Source organism: Nicotiana sylvestris, chromosome 6 (assembly GCF_000393655.2).
Source record: "Nicotiana sylvestris chromosome 6, ASM39365v2, whole genome shotgun sequence".
In the NCBI taxonomy this organism is placed as follows: Eukaryota; Viridiplantae; Streptophyta; class Magnoliopsida; order Solanales; family Solanaceae; genus Nicotiana; species Nicotiana sylvestris.
In genome coordinates, this window is record NC_091062.1 from 84273923 (window position 1) to 84299225 (window position 25303).

The window sequence follows — 25303 nt, forward strand, 5'->3', positions numbered from 1 at the left end:
TTAGATCCTTTTGCTTGAACAGGTGTTGCAAGCTCCGATGATCGGTATAAATCTCACAGGGGACACCATACAAATAATGATGCCAGATCTTTAGGGCGTGAACAATGGAAGCTAACTCTAGATCATAGACAGGGTAATTCTTCTCATGTACCTTCAACTACCTGGACACGTAGGCAATCACCCTACCATCCTGCATTAAAACTACTCCAAGGCCAATCCTCGAGGCATCACAACAGATAGTGTAAGACCCCAAACCTGTAGGTAATATCAAAACTGGGGCTGTAGTCAAAGCTGTCTTGAGATTCTAAAAGCTCGCCTCACCCTCCTCCGTCTACTGGAACGGAGCACCCTTCTAGGCAAGTCTGGTCATAGGCGCTACAATCAATGAAAGCCCCTCAACAAAATGACAGTAATTACCTACCAAGCCAAGAAAACTGCGGATCTCTGTAGCTGAGGATGGTCTGGGCCAACTCTTCGAATCCGCCTAAATACCCTCACTCGACACCACGTGGCCTAAGAATGCCACGGAATCCAACCAAAACTCATATTTCGAGAACTTAGCATGTAACTTTTCTTCTCTCAAGGTCTGGAGCACTATCCTCAGGTGCTGCTCATGATCTTCCCGACTCCGGGAATACACCAGAATATCATCAATAAAGACAATGACGAATGAGTCAAGATATTGCCGAAACACACTATGCATCAAATGCATAAAGTTTGTTGGGGCGTTGTTCAGCCCAAATGACATAACAAGGAACTCGTAATGATCATACGGAGTCCTAAAAGTAGTCTTTGGGATATCTAGCTCCCGAATCTTCAACTGATAGTAACCTGAGCGCAAGTCAATCTTAGAAAACACCCGTGTGCCCTGAAGCTGGTCAAAAAGATCATCGATACGAGGCAAAGGATAATGGTTCTTCACTGTAACCTTGTTCAATTGGTGATAATCAATACACATACGCATAGAACCATCCTTTTTCTTCACAAACAAGACAGGAGCACCCCAAGGTGATACACTAGGTCGAATAAAACCCTTATCAAGCAATTCCTGTAACTGATCCTTCAACTCAAGAGGAGCCATATGATATGGAAGAATAGAAATGGGCTGAGCACCTTGAAATAGATCAATGCCAAAATCAATATCTTTATCAGGCGACATGCCCGGAAGATCAGCTGGAAACACATCGAAAAAATCCCGTACTACTGGGACTGAATCAGCTGAAGGGGTATCAACACTGACGTCTCTCACATAATCTAAATAAGTGTCACACCCCTTCTTATCCATACGCTGAGCTTTAAGAAAAGAAATAACTCTACTGGGAGTGTGATCTAAAGTACCCCTCCACTCAACACGCGGTACACCTAGCATAGCCAGCATCACGGTTTTGGCGTGACAATCAAGAATAGCATAATGGGGCGACAACCAGTCCATGCCCAAGATAATATCAAAATCTACCATGCTGAGCAACAATAAATTGGCTCTGGTCTCAAAACCACTAAGAGCAACCAAAAATGACCGATAAATGCGGTCCCCAACAAGAGAATTTCCTACAGAAGTAGAAACATAAACAAGGGAACTCAAAGAATCCTAAGGTACACCCAAATGTGGAGCAAAATAAGAAGACACATAAGAGTAAGTGGAGCCTGGATCGAATAGAACTGATGGATCTCTTTGACAAACCAGTATAATACATGTGATGACAGAATCGGAGGCAACAACCTCGGTACAGCTAGGAAGGGCATAGCATTTGGCCTGGCCTCCCCCTCTAGGGCGACCTCTACCTCCCTGACCTCCACCTCTAGCTGGCTGAGCAAGTGGGGTAGAAACTGGAGCTGTAATCATAGCTTGAGAACTCTGCGAGGCACGCTGTGGCTGAGAAGTCTGTGGAGGTGCACCCCTCCCAAGTCTGGGGAAATCCCTTACCATATGGCATGTGTCACCACACTCAAAACAAGTGTTGGGAGGACGTGGCGGTTGTGACTGGCTCAGGCCAGGTCTACTGGACTGACCTCTGAAAGCACCCCGCGTAGGAGGCGCGCTAGAGACCAAAGGTGCATAGTAATGCTCCTAAGGTCTAGGAGGAACTGGAATACCACTGGCTACTGGAAGAGCTGAATGAACAGGGTGACTCATATAATCCCTACCATGATGACATGTAGTTGGGGCACAGGCACGGGCACCAGAATAATGGCCCGACTCTCGAGACCTCTTGGCTTCCCTCTCCTCTCTCTCCCTAGCATGCATACCCTCAATCCTCCTAGTAATGCTCACCACCTGCTGATAAGAAATATCCAACTCCAACTCACAAGCCATGCTAGACCTAATGTTGGGAATAAGGCCCTCAATAAACCGGCGAACCCTCTCACGAACAGTAGAAACCAAGGTTGGTGCATGTCTAGCCAAACAAGTGTAACAGACAACATACTCTGAGATAGTCATAACACCCTGGTGCAAATTCTCAAACTCTGCATGCCATGCGTCCCTGAGGCTCTAAGGAACATACTCTCTCAGGAACATATCTGAAAACGGAGTCCAAGTCAGTGAAGCAGCCTCATCCGGGCTGTCTAACTCATAGGTGCGCCACCACTCATAGGCGGCTCCTCGAAGCTGGAAAGTAGTGAAGGAAACCCCGCTCGATCTTGATATACCCATGGTACAGAGAATACAGTAACACTCATCTAGAAATCCCAGAGCATCATCCGATGCTAGACCACTAAATACAGAAGGTTTGTACTTCTTGAACCTCTCAAGCCTCAGCTGCTCATCCTCGGAAACCGTTGCCCTGTCCTCGGGCTGGTCTTGGATTGCAGGTTGTACATGAATAATCTTAGGGACCTGCTCAACATGCACTCGCTGCTCAAGAGTACGGGCGGCGGGAGTCTATGCTCCTCCCCCGGCCTGAGATGTAGCCGCAGTAAGAGGAAGCAACCCTGCCTGAGCCAAAGTGGTGTACATGCTCATGAACTGTGCCAGAGTCCCCTGAAGTGCTAGAGTAGTAGTAGCAGTAGGCGTATCAGGTGCATGGACTTCGGCTGGAACAGCTGGTGGTACCTCGATGGCAGCTCGCGCCGGTGCTCTGGCTGCACCACGTGCGCATCCTAGGCCTCTACCTCGGCCCCGGCCTCTAATAGCTGCAGTAGGGGGTGCGGGTGCCTGATCATCTTGGGTAGCGCAGGGGGATCTACCAGAATCTCGGGTAGGCCTCTAAATTATTTTCTTCCGCAAATTTTGTTTATCTTCCGCATTTTAGGCTTACCTACTCGTAGAGACTAGGTGCTGTCATGATGGTTTACTGAGGGCGAACCGGGGTCGTGACAAGTGTAAATAGCTAGTACTGGGGGAATCTACCAGGTGCGGTCCCGTAGTTCTATATAACTGTGCAGGGGGATCTACCGAAATCCCACATCCGTAGTCCTAAATAAACAGGCAAGGGGGAGCTACCGGAATCCCACATCCATAGTCCCAAATAAGCATACAGCAGCATCAGGAAAATATTCAATAAATGTCATTTTATATTAAGACAAACAAGTAATTCTAGCCTAGCATGCTGCACATAATTCAGGTAAAGCAGTTTGAGAAAATAAGACAATTAAATCACTTAGACATATTTTCTTAAGCTAACAACAGGCTTTAAGTACAAGTAATATAAACAGGAAAAGAAACATTCTAGTAATTACTTAATGAAAATCGGATTTTCAATAATTGGCACAAGTACGCACTCGTCACCTCACGTACAAGGCATTTCAATTAACAGTAATACCAAATCCTAAGGGGAAGGTCCACGGTATCCGGGGAGATCCATTGGATATGTATAAATGGGACTACTGGACGGTATCCTGGGAGATCCCCGGTTGTTATTTTTGGTACTGAGCTATATTTCTTTCTATGTTTACTTTGTCTCTGTAATAGTTGTTGTTGTCCTTCATATCCTGTGTTATTTTTACTGTTGTACTTATTTACACAGTTTATTTCACACTGTTAAACCTTATATCTTATTTAACCTCAGTAGGACCCTGACCTTCCTCATCACTACCCGACCGAGGTTAGGCTTGCACTTACTAAGTACCGCTATAGTGTACTCATGCCCTTTCTACGCATGTTTTTCATGTGCAGATCTAGGTACTTTGACTAAGTCCTATCACCCTTGAGGCGAGGCGACTGCTCCAGAGACTTTGAGGTATATCTGCCGCGTCCGCAGACCGAGGAGTCCCTTTCCATTCTATCTTGTAGTGATAGCCCATCTATTTTCTTCTATTGATGTAGACATTCCGGAGTTAGAGCATTTTTTTTGGTATCTTGTGATTCATGGGTTTCCGGGTTTTGGAAAAATGTATTAGTTTAAGAGTTAATATTGTGTATGCTGAGCGGTACTTTTAAACGATATTGTATTACTCTATTTCTATTTTAATTTTTTTTCTTCCACAAATTTGGTTTATCTTCTGCATATTAGGCTTACCTACTCGTAGAGACTAGGTGCCGTCACGATGGATCACGGAGGGTGAACTGGGGTCGTGACAAGTGTAAATACCCAGTATTGGGAGAATCTATCGGGTGCAGTCCCGTAGTTCCATATAACTGTGCAAGGGGATCTACCGGAATCCCACATCCGTAGTCCCAAATAAACAGACAAGGGGAGCTACCGGAATCCCACATCCGTAGTCCCAAATAAACATACAGCAGCATCAGGAAAATATTCAGCAAATGTCAATTTCATATTAAGGCAAACAAATAATTCTAGCCTAGCATGCTGCACAAAATTCAGGTAAAGCAGTTTGAGCAAATAAGGCAATTAAATCACTTAGACATGCTTTCCTAAGCTAACAACAGGCTTTAAGTGCAAGTAATATAAACGGGAAAAGAAACATTCTAGTAATTGTTTAATGAAAACCGGATTTTCAACAATTAGCACAAGTACGCACTCGTCACCTCACGTACAAGGCATTTCAATTAACAGTAATACCAAATCCTAAGGTAAAGGTCCCACACACAAAGTTAGGGAAGCCACTTACCTCGAACCGGCTCAAAATCAACCCGAAACCACATTCTTACCACGAGTACTCGACTCCAAATGGCCCAAATCTATTCAATTCAATTGTATAATGTAAATAACACTTCAAGTAACTGATTCTACAATTAAATTCAAAGCTAATTCACGAAATAAGGAAAAATGACCAAAACGTCCCTCGGGCCCACGTCTCGAAATCAGGAAAAATTATATTTTCAGAATCCTCATACTCTCACGAGTTCATGCATACCAAAATTATCCAAATCTAAGGTCAAATTCCCAATCAAAACTCGAATTCTAGGTCTAAGAACTTTCTTCCATCTTTTCTCCAATTTTCATCTCCAATCCTAAATTAAATGATGAAACTAATTGTAGATTGATGAAATATAACTAGAAAGGGTTAAAGAATTGTTACCCAATTATTTCCTCTTTAAATTCCTCCCAAAATCGCCCTCTCCCGAGCTCCAATTTGATTTTTCCATGTTTTGAACCAAACCCTCAAAATTTCATATTTTTGCCCAGCGATTACCGTATCTACGGTCAAGGGAGAACACATGCAGTCCCGCGCCTGCAGAAGAATGCATCGTAGGTGCGAAAAGTCACTTAACAGGCTAGGTCCGCATTTGCGGTCGCTTGGCCACATCTGCGGTACCGCATTTGCTTAAACTCGGCCGCACCTGCGGATCCTGGAGCTTGGTCCAAATCTCGCTCCTGTAGGCCACATAGCCACTTCTACGGTCCCACACTCATAGGTGCGGTTATGATAGGTTCAGCAATTCCAAATTCTTCCTAAGTCCAATTCCACTTCCATTAAGCATCCGAAACTCACCCGAGGCCTCCGGGACCTCAACCAAATATACCACCAGTCCTAAAACATCAAACGAACTTATTCCAACCCTCGAATCACATCAAACAATGCTAAAATCACAAATCACTCTTCAATCCAAGCCTAAGGATTTCCAAAACCTCCAAATTACGCTTTCGATCAAAAAGTCTATCAAACCTCGTCTGAATGACTTGAAATTTTGCACACACGTCACATTCAACCCTATAAAACTACTCCAACTTTCGGAATTTCATTCTGACCCTCGGATCAAAATCTCACTATCGAATCGGAAACTTCAAAAATTTGACTTTCGGCATTTCAAGCCTAAATTAGCTACGGACCACCAAAACACAATCTGATCACGCCCCTAAGCCCGAAATCACTCAAAAGAGCTAACGGAACTGACGGAATTCCATTTCGAGGCCGTCTTTACACTGCTCTGACTATGGTCCAATTTATAGAACTTAATCTCTCATTTAGGGACTAAATGTCCCAAAACTCTCCGAAACTCAAAACCGAACATCCCGACAAACTAAAATAGCAGAATAAATATAGGAAACACAGTTAATAAGGAATCGGGGCATAAATTCTTAAAACGACCGGCCGGATCGTTACAAGTTTATCCATGAAATTAATGAAATACCTATAATTAAAAATTAGTGGATAAGTTAATTTTCACTATGCTAGAACTTAAGGATTTACCCAAAGGTGAATCAATTATTCTATAAATAATGAATACGATGAGGTAAATTAATATTCTTAGTCAAATATATATTGTCTGTCCAAAGATGACATATATATTTGGTTAAAAATATTTAATTACCTATTAAAGACTAAATGACATTTAAATTAGGATTGTGTGTCGGAGTATTTACCCACAGGAGAATTGCGATATGCTTTAACTGTTTTGTTGAATCCATATTGATTTGTGAGCATGTATTATCTATTTTGCAGTTATTCCTCTTCATTCGCATGCTTCGTCTGTTACTGTGTTCAACGAATTGAACTTCCCTGAATGGCGCGAACAAGTCCAGTTCCACTTAGGTGTGATGGATCTTTACTTGGCTCTGCTGAATGATAAGTCCGCTGCCATTACTGATTCGAGCAGTGCGAATGAGAAATCTTTCCATAAAGCATGGGAACGCTCTAATAGGCTAAGCCTTATGCTTATGTGAATGAATATTGCCAAACAACATTAAGAGTACTATTCCACAAACAGAAAGTGCAAGGGAATACTTGAAGTTTGTGAAAGAACATTGTTGCTCTGCAGATAACTCTCTCACTGGTACACTAATGGTTGAACTCACGATCATGAAGTTTGATGGTTCACGCAGTATGCAAAACCATATCATCGAGATGACTAACATTGCAGCAAGACTTCAGACCTTGGGGATGAAAGTGGATGATTCATTCTTGGTTCAGTTTATTCTGAACTCGTTGCCTCCTCAGTATGGACATTTTTAAATTAACTATAACACTATTAAGGATAAGTGGAATGTTAGTGAATTGTTCAGTATGCTTACTCAGGAGGAATCAAGACTTAAGAAACAAGGGAGTCATTCAATTAACCCATGGGTCAAAGAGCTGGTAAAGGACTTAAAGTGAAGGCCAACAAGTTCAAGAAGAAGAAAGCACCTACTAAAGCTCCACAGGATGCTAAGAAAGAACATAAAGCAGATACATGTCATTTCTGTAACAAGGAAGGACATTATCAGAAAGATTGCCTGAAACGTAAAGCTTGGTTCGAAAAGAAAGGTACAATAAGTGCTTTTATATGTTTCGAATCAAATTTAATAGAAGTTCCTAATAATACTTGGTGGCTTGATTCTGGTGTAACTGCTTATGTATCTACTACGTTGCAGGGATTCCTTACGATCTAAACTACAAATCCAAATAAGGATTTCTTGTTCATGGTAAATCTTATTAAGGCTCTAATTGAAGGCATTAGGACTTATCGTTTGATCATGGGGACCGAACGTCGCCTTGATCTATTATAGACTCTTTATGTACCTTCAGTTTCTAGGAATTTGATTTCTCTTTCGAGACTTGATGTTTCTGGATTGGATTTAAAGTTTGAAAATGGATGTTTCAATTTATATAAGAATGCTATTTTTTATGGTTCTAGTTTTCTTAGTGATGGTTTATATAAATTTAAACTCGATATTGGTTTTTCTAAATCTCTTCTTATTGTTCAACATAATGTTGGAATTAAACGTAGTTCACTAGATGAAAGTTCTGCTTACTTGTGGCATAAATGTTTGGGTCATATATCCAAAGAAAGATTAGAATGATTAATAAAGAATGAGATTCTTCCGAATTTAAATTTTACTGATCTTACTATATGTTTGGATTGCATTAAGGGAAAGCAAACAAAGCATATTAAGAAAGGTGTCACAATAAGCACCCAGCTTCTTGAAATTATACACACTGATATTGTGGACCCTTTGATGTTCCATCTTTTGGTGGAGAAAAATACTTTCTCACTTTTATCGATGATTTTTCACATCATGGATACATCTATTTGCTGAATGAAAAATCTCAAACAACAGATGCTCTTAAAGTGTTTGTTAATGAGGTTTAAAGGAAATTAGATAAAAATGTAAAAATCATTAGCTTAGATAGAGGTGGTGAATATTATGAAAAATATAATAAATAAGGATAATGTCCAGGTCCATTTGCAAAGTTCCTCGAGGAACGTGGCATATGTGCACAGTATACTATGCCAGGAACACCTCAACAAAACGGTGTTGCAAAAAGACGTAATCGAATACTTATGGATATGGTTAGGAGCATGATAAGTAATTCCTCATTACCCAAATCATTGTGGATGTATGCTCTTAAAACCGTTGTATATTTATTAAATAGGGCTCCTAGTAAGGCAGTTCCAAAGACCCCTTTTGAACTGTGGACAGGAAGGAAACCTAGTTTAAGGCACCTGCATGTTTGGGGTTGCCCAGCGGAAGCTAGAGTTTATAATCCACAAGAAAAGAAATTACATTCTTGAACAGTAAGTTCTTACTTTATTGGTTACCCAGAGAAATCCAAAGGGTATGTGTTTTACTGTCCAAACCATAGTTCGAGAATTGATGAAACTAGTAATGCAAGATTAATTGAGAATGGTGAAGTTAGTCAGAGTGTTGAAAAGCAAAGTGTAGAAATTAAAGAGGTGAGGGTCAATATTCTATTACCCAAAAAATTTCCTACTTCCACACAAATACCAAATATTGTTCCAGTTGTGGAAGAATACTTTGATAACACCGAGCAACATTTGGATGAAACACTTCATGAAGAAACTAACTCACAAATATCTGACACAAATGAACCACAAGAAATGCCACTAAGAAAATATCAAAGAGTTAGAAAATCGGCTATTACGGATGATTACGTGGGTTATTTGCAAGAGTTAGATTTTGACATTGGTCTTAATAAGGATCCGATTTTATTTTCACAAGCCATAGAAAGTAATGAGTCTGAAAAATGGATTGATGCCATGAAAGAAAAGTTAAAATCCATGGAATACAATAAAGTCTGAGATCTTATTGAATTGCCAGAAAGTTCTAAAAGAATTAGGTGTAGATGGGTCTTTAAGACCAAATGCGATTCAAATGGCAATATTGAGAGATACAAAGCCAGACTTGTTTCCAAGGGTTATACTCAGAGAGGAGGTATTGATTATAAAGAGACCTTTTCACCAGTTTCAAAGAAAGACTCGTTAAAAATTATTATGGCTTTGGTGGCTCATTATGATTTAGAGTTATACTAGATAGATGTGAAAATTGCCTTTCTTAATAGAAATCTCGAGGAGAAAGTTTATATAGACTAACCAGAGGGTTTCGAAACTAAGGAAAAAGGTCAAATGGTGTGTAAACTGAGGAAGTCAATATATGGACTTAAACAAGCCTCATGACAATGGTTTATAAAGTTTAATGATACCATAACGTCTTTTGGATTTGTGAAAAATACCGTTGATCGGTGTATATACCAAAAGATTAGTGGGAGCAAGTTTATATTTTTAGTCCTATATGTTGATGATATCCTACTTGCTGCTAATGATGTAGGCATATTGCGTGAGACCAAAGATTTTCTCTCTAAGAATTTTGAAATGAAAGATATGAGTGAGGCATACTATGTGATATGAATAGAAATATTTTGTGATATATCACAAGGATTATCTCAGAAAGGCTATATCGAAAGAGTTATAGAGAGATTTAACATGAATAACTGTTCAGCAGGAATTGTCCCAATTCAAAAGGGGGACAAATTTAGTCTCATGCAATGCCCTAAGAATGATGTAGAACGAAAAAAAATGGAATCAATTCCTTACTCTTCTGTTGTTGGTAGTCTGATGTATGCTCAGACTTGCACAAGACCGAATATTAGTTTTGTGGTTGGAATGTTGGGAAGATATCAGAGTAACCTAGGAATTGATCATTGGAAAGCTACAAAGAAAGTTTTGAGGTACTTGAAAGGAATGAATGATTACATGCTCATGTATAGGAGATCCAAGCATTTGGAAGTTGTTGGATACTCGGATTCAGATTTCGCTGGATGTATTGACACTAGAAAGTCCACGTTTGGTTATTTGTTCCAATTAATTGAAGGATCCATATCGTGAAAGAGTGCCAAACAGTCTGTCATTGCTACACCCACGGTGGAAGCAGAATTTGTGGCATGTTTTGAATCCACAATTCATGCATTATGGCTGCAAAACTTTATTTCAGGACTTGGAGTTGTCGACACCATTACCAAGCGGCTGACAATTTACTGCGATAATTCTGCAGCAGTATTCTTCTCCAAGAACAATAAGTACTCCAAAGGTGTCGAACATATGGGATTAAAGTACTTTACCGTCAAGGAGGAAGTTCAGAAACAAAAAGTGTCACTTGAGCATATTAGAACTGATCTCATGATTGCAGATCCGTTAACGAAAGGTTTACATCCAAAGATATTTAAAGAACATGTACATATAATGGGTCTTGGTTGTATTTATGATTGATGTATTTATGATATTTCGACACTCTGAGCTCATTTAAGTGTTTTCGATATACACTAATGATTTCATGTTTCTAATAATGGTGTACCCATTATTGTTTTGAGATGTTACACGATAAGTCTCAATGAGACATTATTGTGGACCATAATATTTTATAACTTATGAACTTGATATGATAAGTTGCTAATGTTGTAGTATATGGAAGGGAGTATGTAGACAAATTATATATAACCGCTATAACTCACATTTACTAGTTTATCGTATTGTGGTATTGATGATGGATATTATAAAAGAGATTTGTTTATGCGCACAACTAATGTTCCGATATTAAATATTAATATTATGTGATTATTGGGCCAAGTGGGAGAATGTAAGATTTTCTTACATTTATTAGTGGCCCAACAAGTTTAAGGTAATTTATATTTAATTGATGAGTAAATCTCATCCGTTCGATTGGTTACTTGATGGACGTACCTGATTAAGTGAGAACATCTATAAATTGGTCATCTCCCCACCCATTAGGGTTACCGTATTTTATTTCTTTCTTCCATCACTAAAGGCGGCGGTAACAAAAGCTAGGGTAAGGGACGAGAAACCAATTTCAATTAGCGCTTACGCTTCACGATGATGGCTTACGATTCATGTATGTTTTTTGTAACAATTTTGTGTAAGATTATCATGTTCAAGATCCTGGTATAAATTAGTGTTTATGCTAACATTCTCTAGTCATATTCTCAGAATTCCCTACCACTCCTTCAAAAAGTCTAGCATTCCTCTCCTTTCGGATTGCATGGACATACTCAAGTAAGTCATTTTAAAAATCCTAGCGGCCATTTGTGATCTCCCTTTATTGTGAGGTATCGACCAGTTAACCATCTGTTTCCAGGTGCTAGTATGATCATGTCGAATCTGCAGCTATGTTATTAGTCTGGTCCATAGCTCTTTGGAAAAAGTACATTCTCCAAACTGGTGATCTCGAGTCTCAATAGTCCCCTGACATAGTACACACGTTGGATTCATTTGCAGCCCCCATTTATTCAGTCTATCAATAGCTAGAAGCCTCCCATGACACTGAAGCCACAGTGTAAATAAAGCTTTGGGTCTTGCTATATTTTGGATCATTAAACATCTCTATTCTGTCTTTGTATAAGTTCCCAACAACTGCATATACATTTGCCTAATCAGACTTTCCTGTTGGTTCAAATTGTGGATTTGATTAACAATATCCCTTGCTCCTATAATCTCTCTCACTATCCAACTAGCTTACTGGAAATAGTCATATCATCTAACTAATTCCCTTTGTTGTAATAAGCATGCATCTATTTATCCACATTATATTCTTTGTATGTGTTAATCCCAATATGTCTTTGCAATGACTGCTTTATTTCACAATTGTAAGTTAGTCAAGTTGTATGCTCCCACAGCTTTAGGAAGACATAGCTTATCCCATGCGATCAAAGCCCTCTTGGTAATCACATTATTTCCTTGCCATAAATAGCTTCCACAGTACGCTTCTATTATCTTCATAACCTTGGCTGTCAGAATGAATAGCTGAGCCCAATAAGCCTGTATACCAAACAATACTATTTGCACCAATTTCACTCTTCCAACATAAGAAGGTTTCTTAACAGTCCAGAAAGATATCTTTGTCACGACTCAAATCCCATTAATGATCGTGATTGTTGCGCCCTAATTTATACTAGTCAAAATAAGATTCAACTTGTGGTTACTCTGTTATTGATGAAAGTGAGTCGCCACCTAATATTTGAAGGTACACTAGGGTACCTATTTAATTACTAAAGGTCGTATTTTTTTATTAGTCTGCTAACCGGTGAGATTATGGGTAATGGTTCTTGTTCTTCTAAGGGGAAGATGTTAGGCATCCCTTAAAATCTATTTGAGGTAGCTCCATAGAACTTAAACTAGATTTGGAACAAATTATTTGTACTATGTCTTAACTAGTGTTCAAAAGGGTAAGCTTACCATATATTAGGAAATAATATCTATAAGGGAAGAGTACTTGTTTAAAGAGGATATATTTAAATAAAAGTCTTTAAGAAAATAGTACATAAAACTTGAAAAAGAACTTCGAAAGATGGAACGTTTGTATAAAATGTGTAAAGTGGAAGCTAAGTTAAAGCACTTTGTTTTCTAAATCAGGAAGTTCATATTACCTTAATGCAGTGACAGTATTATGAAGATGACCCGGAGATGTATCTTCGCTTTAGGTAGAAAACTATGTGAAAACCTTTGTTTTTAGGGTAGCAGTACCTTAGTCCTTTTGAAATAGTTGGTTCCCTTTTAGGAAGGTTAAAATCGCGACAATTCTGATTTTCCTTTTTGAAAGGACTGCTTCCTTTGTTAAGACTTTGGGCTTCAAAAATCTTTAAGGAAATGAGTTAGTGAAGCATAATAAGTTAATAAGTTATTAACAATTCAGGACTAGCGGATGTAGAATTAGTTGCTAACTAATGCCCCTTTTTAATCCTAAGTTCTTTAAGGCTTACCTAAGTTACTTTATGTGAGTTAAAAGATAAAATAAAGCATTCAATCCAATATATAATTGTCACAGAAATATGAGATAAAAACAATAAGAAACACAACAAAGAGTAACGACATAGTGCAACCGGAGAATAAAGAAAAAATAAAACAACAGATAAAGAAGCGAAGAGAAAGAAGTGACTCTAGAAGGTTTGACCCTCAAAAGGCAGGCCCAGTAGTAACATGGACGATCGATGGCAGACTTTTGGACCATGGCAGGGCTGGATGTCCTACGGAACTCAGGAGGCCCAAATCATTGTACATGTCCAAAAAGAAAAGAGAAGGTTATTAGAATGACAATACTATATATATAACCACATATAAATTCATAAGCAAAGAAATAAAGTAAAGATCAGTGGCAGTATTTAAATACTAAGAAAAGGCACACTAATGTGGAGGTTATGCATAGTAAATGATCCACATTAAACATCCTTTGTTGTCATTAAACACCAAAACCAAAAAGAGTAATGGGTGTCAATGAATTAAGGGCTAAGGAGAGAATTCTACTCAAGGCTGATGCCCCTTTGAATCCCCTGACACTTCAAAGTTCCCAAGAGTCTCAAGGCCCAGGGCAATGCTTGTGCCGAGGAGAGCAACCCAACCTAAAGTTAAACTCTACTCCCAAATACCTTTAATCACTAACAACTCATTCTTCCCTATAGGTTTGAATCATAATGGGGCTTTTTCAATAAAAACCAACTATTAGCAATACCATACCATAGAAATGCATACCGTCCTTATGAAGACCAAACAGAATACCATAGAGGCAGGAGGTAGTTTATGTATATGCCATATTCAGAACTAAGCAGATGACACATTAGACAATTCCTTAAGAAAATTACTTTCAAACCTACTTATCATGCTATTGTTTAAGGGAACCATACAACTGATACCGGACACCCTAAAGGCAAAAAGAATACAATTCTAATGTGATGAATCATAAGTGTGTGTGTCTCAACAACACTCAATTATATTAATCACATGTTGATTAGGCTTTGCCCATTTAGTATACACAGGTTAACAATGCTAATTGAGGATTCTTAAAAAAGTGTTAACAAGATGCAGACTATCAGTTACAACTAGACATTTGAGGGAATCAGGAGAGGGTAGGTTAACAATCACAACTGAAATCCCTGAAGGGTGCTAACCACTTTACAAGTTCATTACTACAATTGATGCTTTCTAGAGAATGCTAATGCAGACACGGTTCAAACAATTTCAATGACAAATACAGATCAATAACCTCAACCATGAGGGACAAGCTAACAACTTTAAATAGAGCATTCAAGAAGTATTGATAAAAGTTCAAAAGTAGTAACGATAATCAGAACTTCCATGATGCTACCAACCTATCAAACTATCATCGAGATTTCTGAAGTAATGACAGGATCACAGATTTTATTTTAGAACATCACTTAACATGATCATAAATTAGCAACTATGGTTAAAACTTCTAAAGATATCAGCAAGGCCATAAATTCGTAAATCCATTTGGAGCTCCTAAGAGTACTTAATGGGATTTCAAAATTATCAGGCCTACTGAACCTTAAGAATTAATGACATGACCACTTTTGAGAGTTTTGACTTCAAACTAACTTCATTAAAATAAAGCAGACAGTTATATCCAAGTAGTAGCAACAAAGTGTTTCTTTGGAGTTCATAAGTTGAGTCTAGCATACTTAAGAGAACTTAGTAAAGTTTCAAGACAATGTTGGCATGTATATAATCATGAAGGATAAACAGAGGCACTGAAGAACAAGAATGAGTGCAGAATCGCAAGAACACAACAAAAGACACGTAGCAGAGTTCATATATGAAAGTATTATGAACGGTGTCACCACGTGAGCCTTCAAGAAAAAAAATAAAGTTATCACCACATTGGGGAAACATGTTAAGCATGTCGGGGATAGGGTTTCTGGTATAATGGAACTTAGCAGCAATATTTTAGCTAAACAAATGTGTCATCATGACTTGAATACATCTTATCCCATACTTCACGCTTAAAATTGATACAGAGATCCAACTAGCTTAAGATAGATTTAAATAAACAGTCAGGAGTGTAACCAAGCAAATACAAAACAATAGAGATATATTAAAGAGGTAAGAAAAGGTTCAAGAGTCATAAGTCAATGCATCAATACCATGGTAACAATTTGATTCTCCACACTAAATAGGATCACACTCTATTTGAGTGTAGGTTATTGAATGAACCATTAAAAATGCAAATGATATGAACAAGACAGATTAGCATAACAGTCATAACAGAGCTACTAGAATATTAGAGAGATTTGAAACTTGATATTAAGAATATTAAGAAGTTATTTAGTCGTTTCGAAGTTAACAGTAGACATGAATCATCATATGCACAGCAATATCAGTATTCAATAATTTAAAGAAGTTTATGGTTGCAGAATCTACTTAACAGTCATAAATAAGAACAAGAAATAGATAAAAAAAATGAATCACATTGTTAATAACCTCATTCAATGAAAATAGTAAAATAATTCATATTCAGGAATTTAAACTAGTGAAAGAAGAACATGGTCTAGGTTTAACTGACCTCCTTTGGGGCAGTAATCCAAACGAGTGTCCAAATTAGCCTTTATGAAACCAAGATCTCAAGCTCTCGATCAGTATCACACTCAGAATCTGAGAGAAAAGGAAAAAGCAAAAACTGACCAAGAACTTCGACTTTTATCAAAAAATTTCAAACAACTATTAAATTCTCAGATGCTAGGTATAGTTGGTAGGTATATCTTATTGTGTGTTTGGTCTGGTTAGTGAGAGCATTGAAAGCCCTATTTATTGTGCCCATCGAGCCATTAGGGTTTGAGCAGATTCAAATCGATAGTGGAGAGTGATTGAGGAGTGGTGATGCAAGCATAATCGAGTGAAATCTGAGTGAGTAGAGGGGAAAAACAAGTGAGAGTCATACCTAAGTAAGAGACAGCCGATACCGGTGAGAAACCATCGAATAAAGATCGGAGATCCAGAGGTCATTTCATTTGATTTCTGGCTTCGAATAATCATCATGAAATGCTCATGCATGAGGGATTTTGTTGCAGCATCGAAGGCTTCGAAGACTGGAAGTTGCACATTTGTGTTTGAGTTCAGAACTTGATATTTCAAACTCATGTGATGAAATAAGGAAAGTTCCGGCGGGATTCGCGGACAGGGAAGGCAAAGAGGATGATTCTCTTGCTGATTTGTGAACTTGCACAAATTTGTGCAAGATTTGTTTGATTGATTAGGTCTGTGAGTTGAGACCTAATCAATATTTGTGCAAGATTCGCGGACAGGGAAGGCAATAGAGTTAATCTTTTATTAATTAGTATGATTGATTTTGACATGATTCTGGGTATAAATTAGTTGTAAGACCGTGACATTGGCGATGCTGGGATTACCTAGGATCGAGTGGAGAGAGTCTCTGGACTATGTTCCTAGCAAGGTGATTTCATATCTGAAGGCCCAACTGATGGTCAGGAAGGAGGTGTTTGTCATATTTGGTTTTTGTATGGGATGTTGGTGCTGATACTCTTACTATTGATTCTATTCCGATAGTGCGAGACTTTCAGGATGTGTTTCCTATAGACCTGCCTGGCATGACCCGATAGGGATATTGATTTTGATATTGACTTGGTGCCTGCACTCAAACCATTTTTATTCCTCCATATCTTATGGCACTAGCGGAGTTCAAAGAATTGAAAGCAGCTTTAGGAGCTTCTTGATAAGGGATTCATTAAGCCTAGTGTGTCGCCTTAGGGTGCACCGGTTCTGTTTGTGAAGAAGAATGATGGAACTATGCGGATGTGCATCAACGCTGGGGGTCCACGTCTCAGAATATGATAAAATCACAAAATCTAACAATCCATTAAATTTCGAGTTCAACCATGCTAATTTCACTCAAATCTGACTCCGAATTGATGTTCAAACCTCAAAAATTCGTTTTATGAAACTACAGACAATTTCTCTTTAAAATCAATAATCATACGCCGGAAATGAAGATTAATTCATGAAATATATTCAAATGTGAGTCAAGAATGCTTACCCCATTTCACATTGTAAAATTCCTCGCCCAAGTCGCCCAAACCGAGCTCCAAAATCCGAAAAATGATGAAAAACTACCAACCCCTCGAAATATATGTTCTGTCCAGGACTTTCCACATTTGCGGACAAAATTGCTCGTGTGTGAGTTTGCATTCTATGAAGAAGCGCTAGGGGGTCAGCCTTCGTACCTATAGAAAAGTTCCGCTTCTGTGCAAGCGCAGATGCGAACCGAAGTTGCGCTTTTGCGCTACCTTCCGCTTTTGCGTTCCCAATCGACGCACCTGCGATATCGTAGGTGCGCAAGAATTATCGCTTCTACAACCTCACGCCCAGCTACCAGCTTCCGCTTCTGTGATGACACTGCCGCTTTTGCGGCCTCGCACCTGCGGCCACGGTTCCGCATGTGCAACCACACCAGCACTGCCCAAACCAGCCTTCACCTAAAATTTCCAAAATGATCTGAATCATGCCCGAAACTTTCCCGAGCCACTCGGAACTCCGTCTGAATATATCAACAAGTCCTATAATATAACATGGACCTACTCAAAGCCTCAAATCACACATCATAACATCGAAATGATGAATTGCACCACAATTCAAACTTTGTAAATTTTCGATCTTTCGATTTCCAAAACTCATGCCGAACTATATCAATTCGACTCGTAATGAACTAAAAATGTGCCTACAAGTCCCAAATAACAAAACGAAGCTACTAAAATTTTTGAAAACACAATCCGAACCCGATATCATAAAAGTCAACTCTCGATCAAACTTATGAACATTCAAAACCTTCAATTTCCAACTTTCGCCGATTATTGTCGAAACTTTCTAGAAATATCCAAATGAAATTTCGGGCATACTGCCCAGTCCAAAATCATCATCCGGACCTAACTAAAACTTCAAAATTCTTATCCGAGGTCAAATACGCAAAAGTCCAACTTGGTCAACTATTCCAATTTAAAGCTAAAATCATGAAACTCATTCTTTCAAACAAATTCCGAAACACTTGAAAACCAAAACCAATGATTCAAATAGCCACAAATGCATTATTAAAGCTACTCACCACGTCAAATAGTTGAACGGAGTGCAATTGCTCAAAATGAACAGTCGGGTCGTTATAACTTATTTATCTATTTGCTACGTGATTAAATGTGTGGGTACAATATATATGTGAGGTGACGAGTGCTTATGTGTTGTATTTGAGTTAAAGCATGCGGGTGTGACTTATTTCTTTGTGATTTATTGCCTATTTAATTACGATATCTATGCTTACGTTAGGTTATTAATTATTTGATCATTCTTTCTGCATTTGTTGCTCATTTAATAATTGTTGAATATTTTGGAAGTTGAGGTTGGTATCCTGGTATTATATTGGACGATAAATATAAATCTGCACAATTAATTTTTTTTAATTTATATTATCCTTGCTCCAAGGTAAGGAAGAATGTAAAAGCACGAAGGGTGATGTCGTGCCATTTTTTTATTATCATTTATTAATTTATATAGTGAGGAGGAGAGTTAAAGCACGAAGGGTGATGTTGTGCCATTTATATCATTTATTCATTATATTGTCGCAAGGAAGAGAGTTAAAGCACGAAGGTGATACCATACCATTTCATGTTACTTAACATCGTTTCATGGTAAGGATGAGAGTAAAAGCACGAAGGGTGGTGTCGTGCCATTTTTATATTATCAGCTACTTGTCTTCATTGTTAATGATTTATTTGGCTACTGCGTGATATTTCTCCTGTCGTTTATCATATCTTTTCCCTTTCGCATGTTCCTTCCCAATTTGTACATTGTTAATCATTGTATTCGTTACTGCTTCGTAGATGTATATACTTGCACATGTTCTTTACGTGGGTGTCCTGTCATAGCCTCGTCACTACTTCGTCGAGGTTAGGCTCAACACTTACAGAGTACATGGGATCTGTTGTACTCATACTATATTCTGTACTTCTTGTGCATATTTTGGAGCCGGTCCTAGAGGCGGTCAATCGATTGCTCGAATTGATTACCAATTTGGAGATTTGAGGTTCAACTACACGTCGTTTAGAGCCCTGAAGTCTCCTTCCGCCTTATGCTAGCTGTTTATTTCATTTCTGATAGTTTTATTTTCATTCAGACCATTATTTGTATAATTCTAGTCGTTCGTGCACCTGTGACTCCAATTCTGGGATGACACTTAGACATTGTTGTTATTTATGATTTACTCATTCTATTTCCGATATATATATTTGAGTTATATTAGTTCTCTATTATTATTTAATTTGAACTGTTAAAAATGGCAAAAAAAATTATTCTAACATTAGTATATCTAGTAAGTGAAATGTTAGGTGCCATCACAATTCTGAGGGTGGAAATTTCGGATCGTGACAATATAGTTCTAGTAATATTCTGACATGGTTTCTCTGCGTGAGTGTGTGAGGTAGAAGATGATGTGTATGTTTTGCGTGGGAGACTGTCTTTTATGTGTGAGAGAGTATGTAGAGTATATATGTGTGCAGGTGATAAAAAATGAGTGTCAAGCGTGTGAATTTTGTTATTTCCAAATTTATGAATTTTACAACCATCTTAATTTAATATACAATAACAAAATATTGAGTTAACCTGAACTCACATATTACATTACGAATCTGAAACTAGAGAGGAAGATCAAAATGAGTGCCTTGTGTGTGAAGAACCGGTGAAAATGCCAAATTGGTGAATGCATTGTTGTATATCATACACTCACTTCTCTGCCTGTTGGAATCACATCCTGGAGCTAATACGTACCTATTTACATGAATTTCTTTATTTACTGACATACATGTTACATGTATACATGATACACATGTAGGTACTTTATAGTAGGAGTGTACATGGACGGGGTTGCTTCGGTTTTTATTAAAACCAAATCAAACCAACTATATCGGTTTGGATTGGTTCGATTTTGTCGGATTTTTCGGATTTTTTTATATTACATGAATACTATGCCAAACAACAACAACAACAACAACATACCTAGTAAAATTTCGCTAGTGGAGTCTAGGGAGAGTAGAGTGTACGCAGACCTTATCCCTACCCCGAAAAGGGTAGAAAGACTATTTATGGGAGACTCTCGGCTCAACAGGAGAGACAATAATATAAGAAAAGAAACAAGAGAAAAGACATGTAAAAACAAAAGATGCCAGAAAGAAAATAACAACACGAATAAGTGAAAGGACAACAACACAAAACTATGCAAACAACAATGTGAACACGACATAGACTGCTAACAAACCTAAACAAAACTCTATCAGACTACCTGGTACAAAGAGGGAAGAACTCTTGACTATCCCTTAGCCTACCACCCTAATGCTCGACCTCCACATGTTCCTATCAAGAGCCTTGTCCTCGGAAATCTGAAGCCGCACCATCTCCTGCCTGATCACCTCGCCCCAATAATTCTTAGGCCGTCCTCTGCCTCTTCTCATACCTACCAAAGTCAACCGCTCACACCTCCTAACCGGTGCATCAAGTTTTCTCCTCCGCACGTGTCCGAACCATCTAAGCCGCTCTTCCCGCATCTTGTCATCCACGGGAGCCACGCCTACCCTCTCCCGAATATCTTTATTCCGAATCTTATCCAGCCTAGTGTGCCCACACATCCATCTCAACTTCCTCATTTATGCTAATTTCATCTTTTGGATATGTGAATTCTTGACTGGCCAACACTCAGTTTCATACAACATGGCCGGTCTAACCACCGCTCCATAGAACTTACCTTTGAGTTTCGGTGGCACATTCTTGTCACACAGGACTCCAGTTGCTAACCTCCATTTCATCTACCCCACCCCAATACGGTGCGTAACATCCCCGTCGATCTCCCCATCTCCCTGGATAATTGACCCTAAGTACTTAAAACTTTCTCTCTTGAGGATGACCTGTGAGTCAAGCCTGACTTCCACATCCACTTCCCCCGTCATGTCGCAGAACTTACATTCCACATATTTCGTCTTAGTCCTACTCAACTTGAAACCTTTAAACTCTAGGGCCTGCCTCCATACCTCCAGTCTCCTATTAACGCCGCCTCACATCTCATCAATCAAAACTATATCATCAGCGAACAACATACACCATGGCACCTCTCCTTGGATATGGTGTGTCAGTGTGTCCATCGTCAGAGCAAATAAGAACGGGATGAGTGCAGATTCTTAGTGTAACCCCATAACCAATGGAAAAGGCTCTAAGTCACCTCCCACAGTCCTAACCTGAATCATAACTCTATCATACATATCCTTTATTGCCCTAACGCAAGCTACCAGCACACCTTTCACCTCCAGACACCTCCAAAAGACGTCCCTAAGGACCTTGTCATATGCCTTCTCTAGGTCAATAAACATCATATGCAAATCCTGCTTCCTATCCCTGTGTAGTTCCACCAACCTTCTGATAAGATGGATAGCTTCCGTAGTAGAACGACCCGCCATGAACCTGAACTGGTTTTCCGATATAGACACTGCCCTCCTTATCCTCCCTCCACCACCCTCTCCCAAATTTTCATGGTATGACTTAGTAACTTGATACCCCTATAGTTGTTACAATTCTTGATATCCCCTTTGTTCTTGTACACCGAAACCATTGTACTCCACCGCCACTCATCAGGCATCTTCTTTGTCCTGAAGATAACATTAAACAACCCAGTCAGCCACTCCAAGCCTGCTCTACCCGCATATCTCCAAAACTCTACTGGAATCTCGTTTGGTCCGGTCGCTTTGCCCCGATTCATCTTACCTATCGCACCTACGACCTCCTCAACCTTAATGCACCTACAAAACCTAAAGTCTCGGTGACTCTCGGGGTGCCCCAATTTCCCTAACATGATGTTTCCATCCCCCTCTTCATTCAGAAGTTTATGAAAGTATGACTGTCATCTTTGCCTAATCTGAGCCTCTTCCATCAATACTCGACCGTCCTCGTCTTTGATGCACCTCACTTGATCCAGGTCGCGAGCCTTCTTCTCTCTCGCTTTGGCTAACCGAAATAACATCTTGTCCCCACCTTTGCCCCCAAGTTCCTCATATAGCCAACCAAAAGCAACAGTCTTAGCCTCTGTGATCGCTGATTTCGCCTCCTTCTTAGCTTCCTTATATCTTTCTCTGTTTGCTCTCCTTTGATCCTCGTCGATGCTCTCTACTAACTTAATGTAAGCCGCTTTTTTGGCTTCCACTTTACCTTGGACCACTTTACCTAAATAATGATATGTTCTATTTAACTTTCAATTATCGAAATACCACTTAAAATTCAAAAAAGATATAAGAATTTAATAGATCTTGACATATGAATAAGGAAGAACAAAGAGATTGTCGCATTTCAATAACACTTGATAAGAAAGTTATCATATAACACATTATTTAAAGTTAATATGAATTGGAGCACTTCATATTCTATTACATCTCATAATAGAATTCCAAATATTTTTAGACAATTTTTAAAAAACAATTCTATATAAATTCTTAAAATTCTATAAAAAAATATAATATAATTATATGTCGGTTTGGTTCAAGTTTTTTTAATCAATACCAAACCAAATCAAACCAAACCAAACCTCATCGGGCTTTTTAATCGGTTTGATTTGACTTTTCGGTTTGGTGCACTTTTCCGGTTCGGTTTATACACCCCTACTTTATAGCATGGGCGGAAGGGGGAAAATTACACTATATATACTAGGTTATAATTATTTTTTTATGTATATGTAATAAATGTTGAAACTTTTTGACTTTTTCGTATATTTACTTCTTTATATTTTTAACCTCTCATTAAATTTGGCTCCGCTGCTGCTTTATAGGCACCAAAATGGTTGCTTAACAGTCAAAGAATTTGATAACGCTAAGAACCAAGGCTTGAATTCTGATATTACGTGATTTTTTCTTATATATATATTTTAGTGAGCAGAACTATTTTGTTTTTCAATTCATACACTACTGAAAATAGGAGATACCTGGTGAATTAATTGATATTTATACAAGCTGAACCGGACATCATAATCATAGAAACTATTTTGGAAAATAAATAACATCGGAAAGTAGGAACTTTAGTTTCTTTGAATAGCTCTAACACCTAATAATATATTAGATTGTTTTACTCTTCTGATTTTATTCAGCGAGATGATAGTCATTAATTTGTTGGCATCACTAATTTGTTATGTTTTTGTATATTTCAAGGATTTAAGTTATACCGATCGAATCTAAAGAAATCTAACATTATCAATGTTAATTAGCAGCAACATTTGTTTGATTTTATTTTTCACGCTACCATATCATAATTTTCTGTTGTTATAGGTCAATTCAATTTAATGGTATAAAAAAACCAATACAATCAATGTATAAAACCTATAACAACATTTCAGCCACAAGTATACTTCATTCATCTTTATTTTCTATCTTTGTGATGTTTTAATTACTTAATAAAAATAATCAAGAAATATCTATAGTATGAGAACTTAAAGCCGAATCTATACATTTACACTATAATGGGAATATAATAACTAATGGAGATTTTCTCAATTTCTAGAGATTTTCTAATGAGCAACGTAACTGCATATATAAATACCCACTCTCTGTTCTAAAATCAATTACAGTAGACGAAAATATTTCTAGCGAAAGGAAAATGATCTTTGCTAACAAATTTTCGCTGACCAAATTACATAAGAACTTAACACTTGTCTACAGTCGGCGAATGCGGATTTCAATCTAATAACTGCAAAAAGTGAAAAATAACACAATAGCAATTAAGAAAATAAACATAGGTTCGACTGAATTAGATGATGCAATGATCATCGTATATAAATCACATTCAAAATTGTTATGTCACGACCCAATTCTCATTATAGGTCGTGATGATGTCCAACATCGTTGTTAGGCAAGTGAGCGGTGAACAATCAACTTATTTATTTATTTTATTAATTTTAAAATGGTGAATTTTTATTAAATAAATAAATCTATGCATTAAAATCGTGGTACATACAATTTGGTAAAATATAAAATGAAAGTGTGACAATGTTAAGCAAAATCACAAATAATTACTAGAACATCCCAAAATTCGGTGTCGCAAGTGCATGAACATCTACTAAGAAATACAATAATAATATAATATTTGACTGGAATATGAGACAAACATGATAAAATAAATGAATATGATGGAGACTCTGTGTGTTGCAGATCGTAACATGGAAATACATCTCACCATAAGGTCCCATTGACAACTGCGCCGCCCAAATGACCATCAGAAATACACTTGCACAATAAGTGGTATCTAGCCTAACATTGGAGAAGTAGTGACAAGGGGTCGACATCGACACTTACTAATGGTCCAACAAATTAATATAATAAATTATAAACAGATATGAAACACAACAGTAATAATAGGGTAAGAATTGTAACTAACATAACCCTCCAACCTGATGACAACGTAAATTTCTAAATTTCATGTATTATCTCAACAAATAGAAGAATTCAAAGGCTACCTCAAACGGATAAGGAATATCAAGTGCTATCTCAAACAAATAAGGCATAACATGTAACTGCCAGATCTTAATCAAAAGAGGAATCTCATGAATATTCGGACTCCAAGCGGTATTACGCACGAGTTATGCTGAAGTCGTACGGTCCGATCCAGAATAATATGTACACTGTCAAGGGTCGATCGGTGCAAACCATAGATCCATCTCAAATATACCGCCAAGGCATTCAGCCTGGTCCACATGAAGAGGAGAAACTTATTGAATTACGAGTCACATATTTGCAATACAAGAACAGGAACATAAAGTAAGCATAACTGTTACCAGTAATTGGATATCCCATCAAACAACTCAAGGTATCAAGATTTGACCTAACATGATCTCTAATAAAATTACATTTATAAGCTTAG

General features: G+C 38.1%; 1 protein-coding gene and 1 long non-coding RNA gene across 2 annotated transcripts; one reads left to right on the plus strand and one right to left on the minus strand.

Annotated features, from left to right (window-relative positions):
- Positions 1-10138: 10138 nt before the first annotated feature.
- LOC138870868 (secreted RxLR effector protein 161-like) lies at positions 10139-10828 on the plus strand. Its single transcript, XM_070148708.1, has 2 exons — positions 10139-10409; positions 10554-10828. Exons 1-2 carry the CDS (start codon positions 10139-10141, stop codon positions 10826-10828), a joined length of 546 nt encoding a protein of 181 aa, XP_070004809.1.
- A 2531-nt stretch (positions 10829-13359) lies between these two features.
- On the minus strand, positions 13360-17038 carry LOC104233728 (uncharacterized). The gene is made up of 2 exons (XR_712713.2): positions 16302-17038; positions 13360-16015 (listed from the first exon to the last, which is right to left on the minus strand). It is a non-coding gene; the product is annotated as an uncharacterized lncRNA (long non-coding RNA).
- Positions 17039-25303: the final 8265 nt, after the last annotated feature.

Coding starts and splice junctions, on each gene's coding strand:
- LOC138870868 (XM_070148708.1), top strand. CDS start 10,139: ATGGAATCAATTCCTTACTCTTCTGTTGTTGGTAGTCTGATGTATGCT. Junction 10,410..10,553: donor CACTAGAAAGTCCACGTTTG/GTTATTTGTTCC, acceptor ACTTTATTTCAG/GACTTGGAGTTGTCGACACC.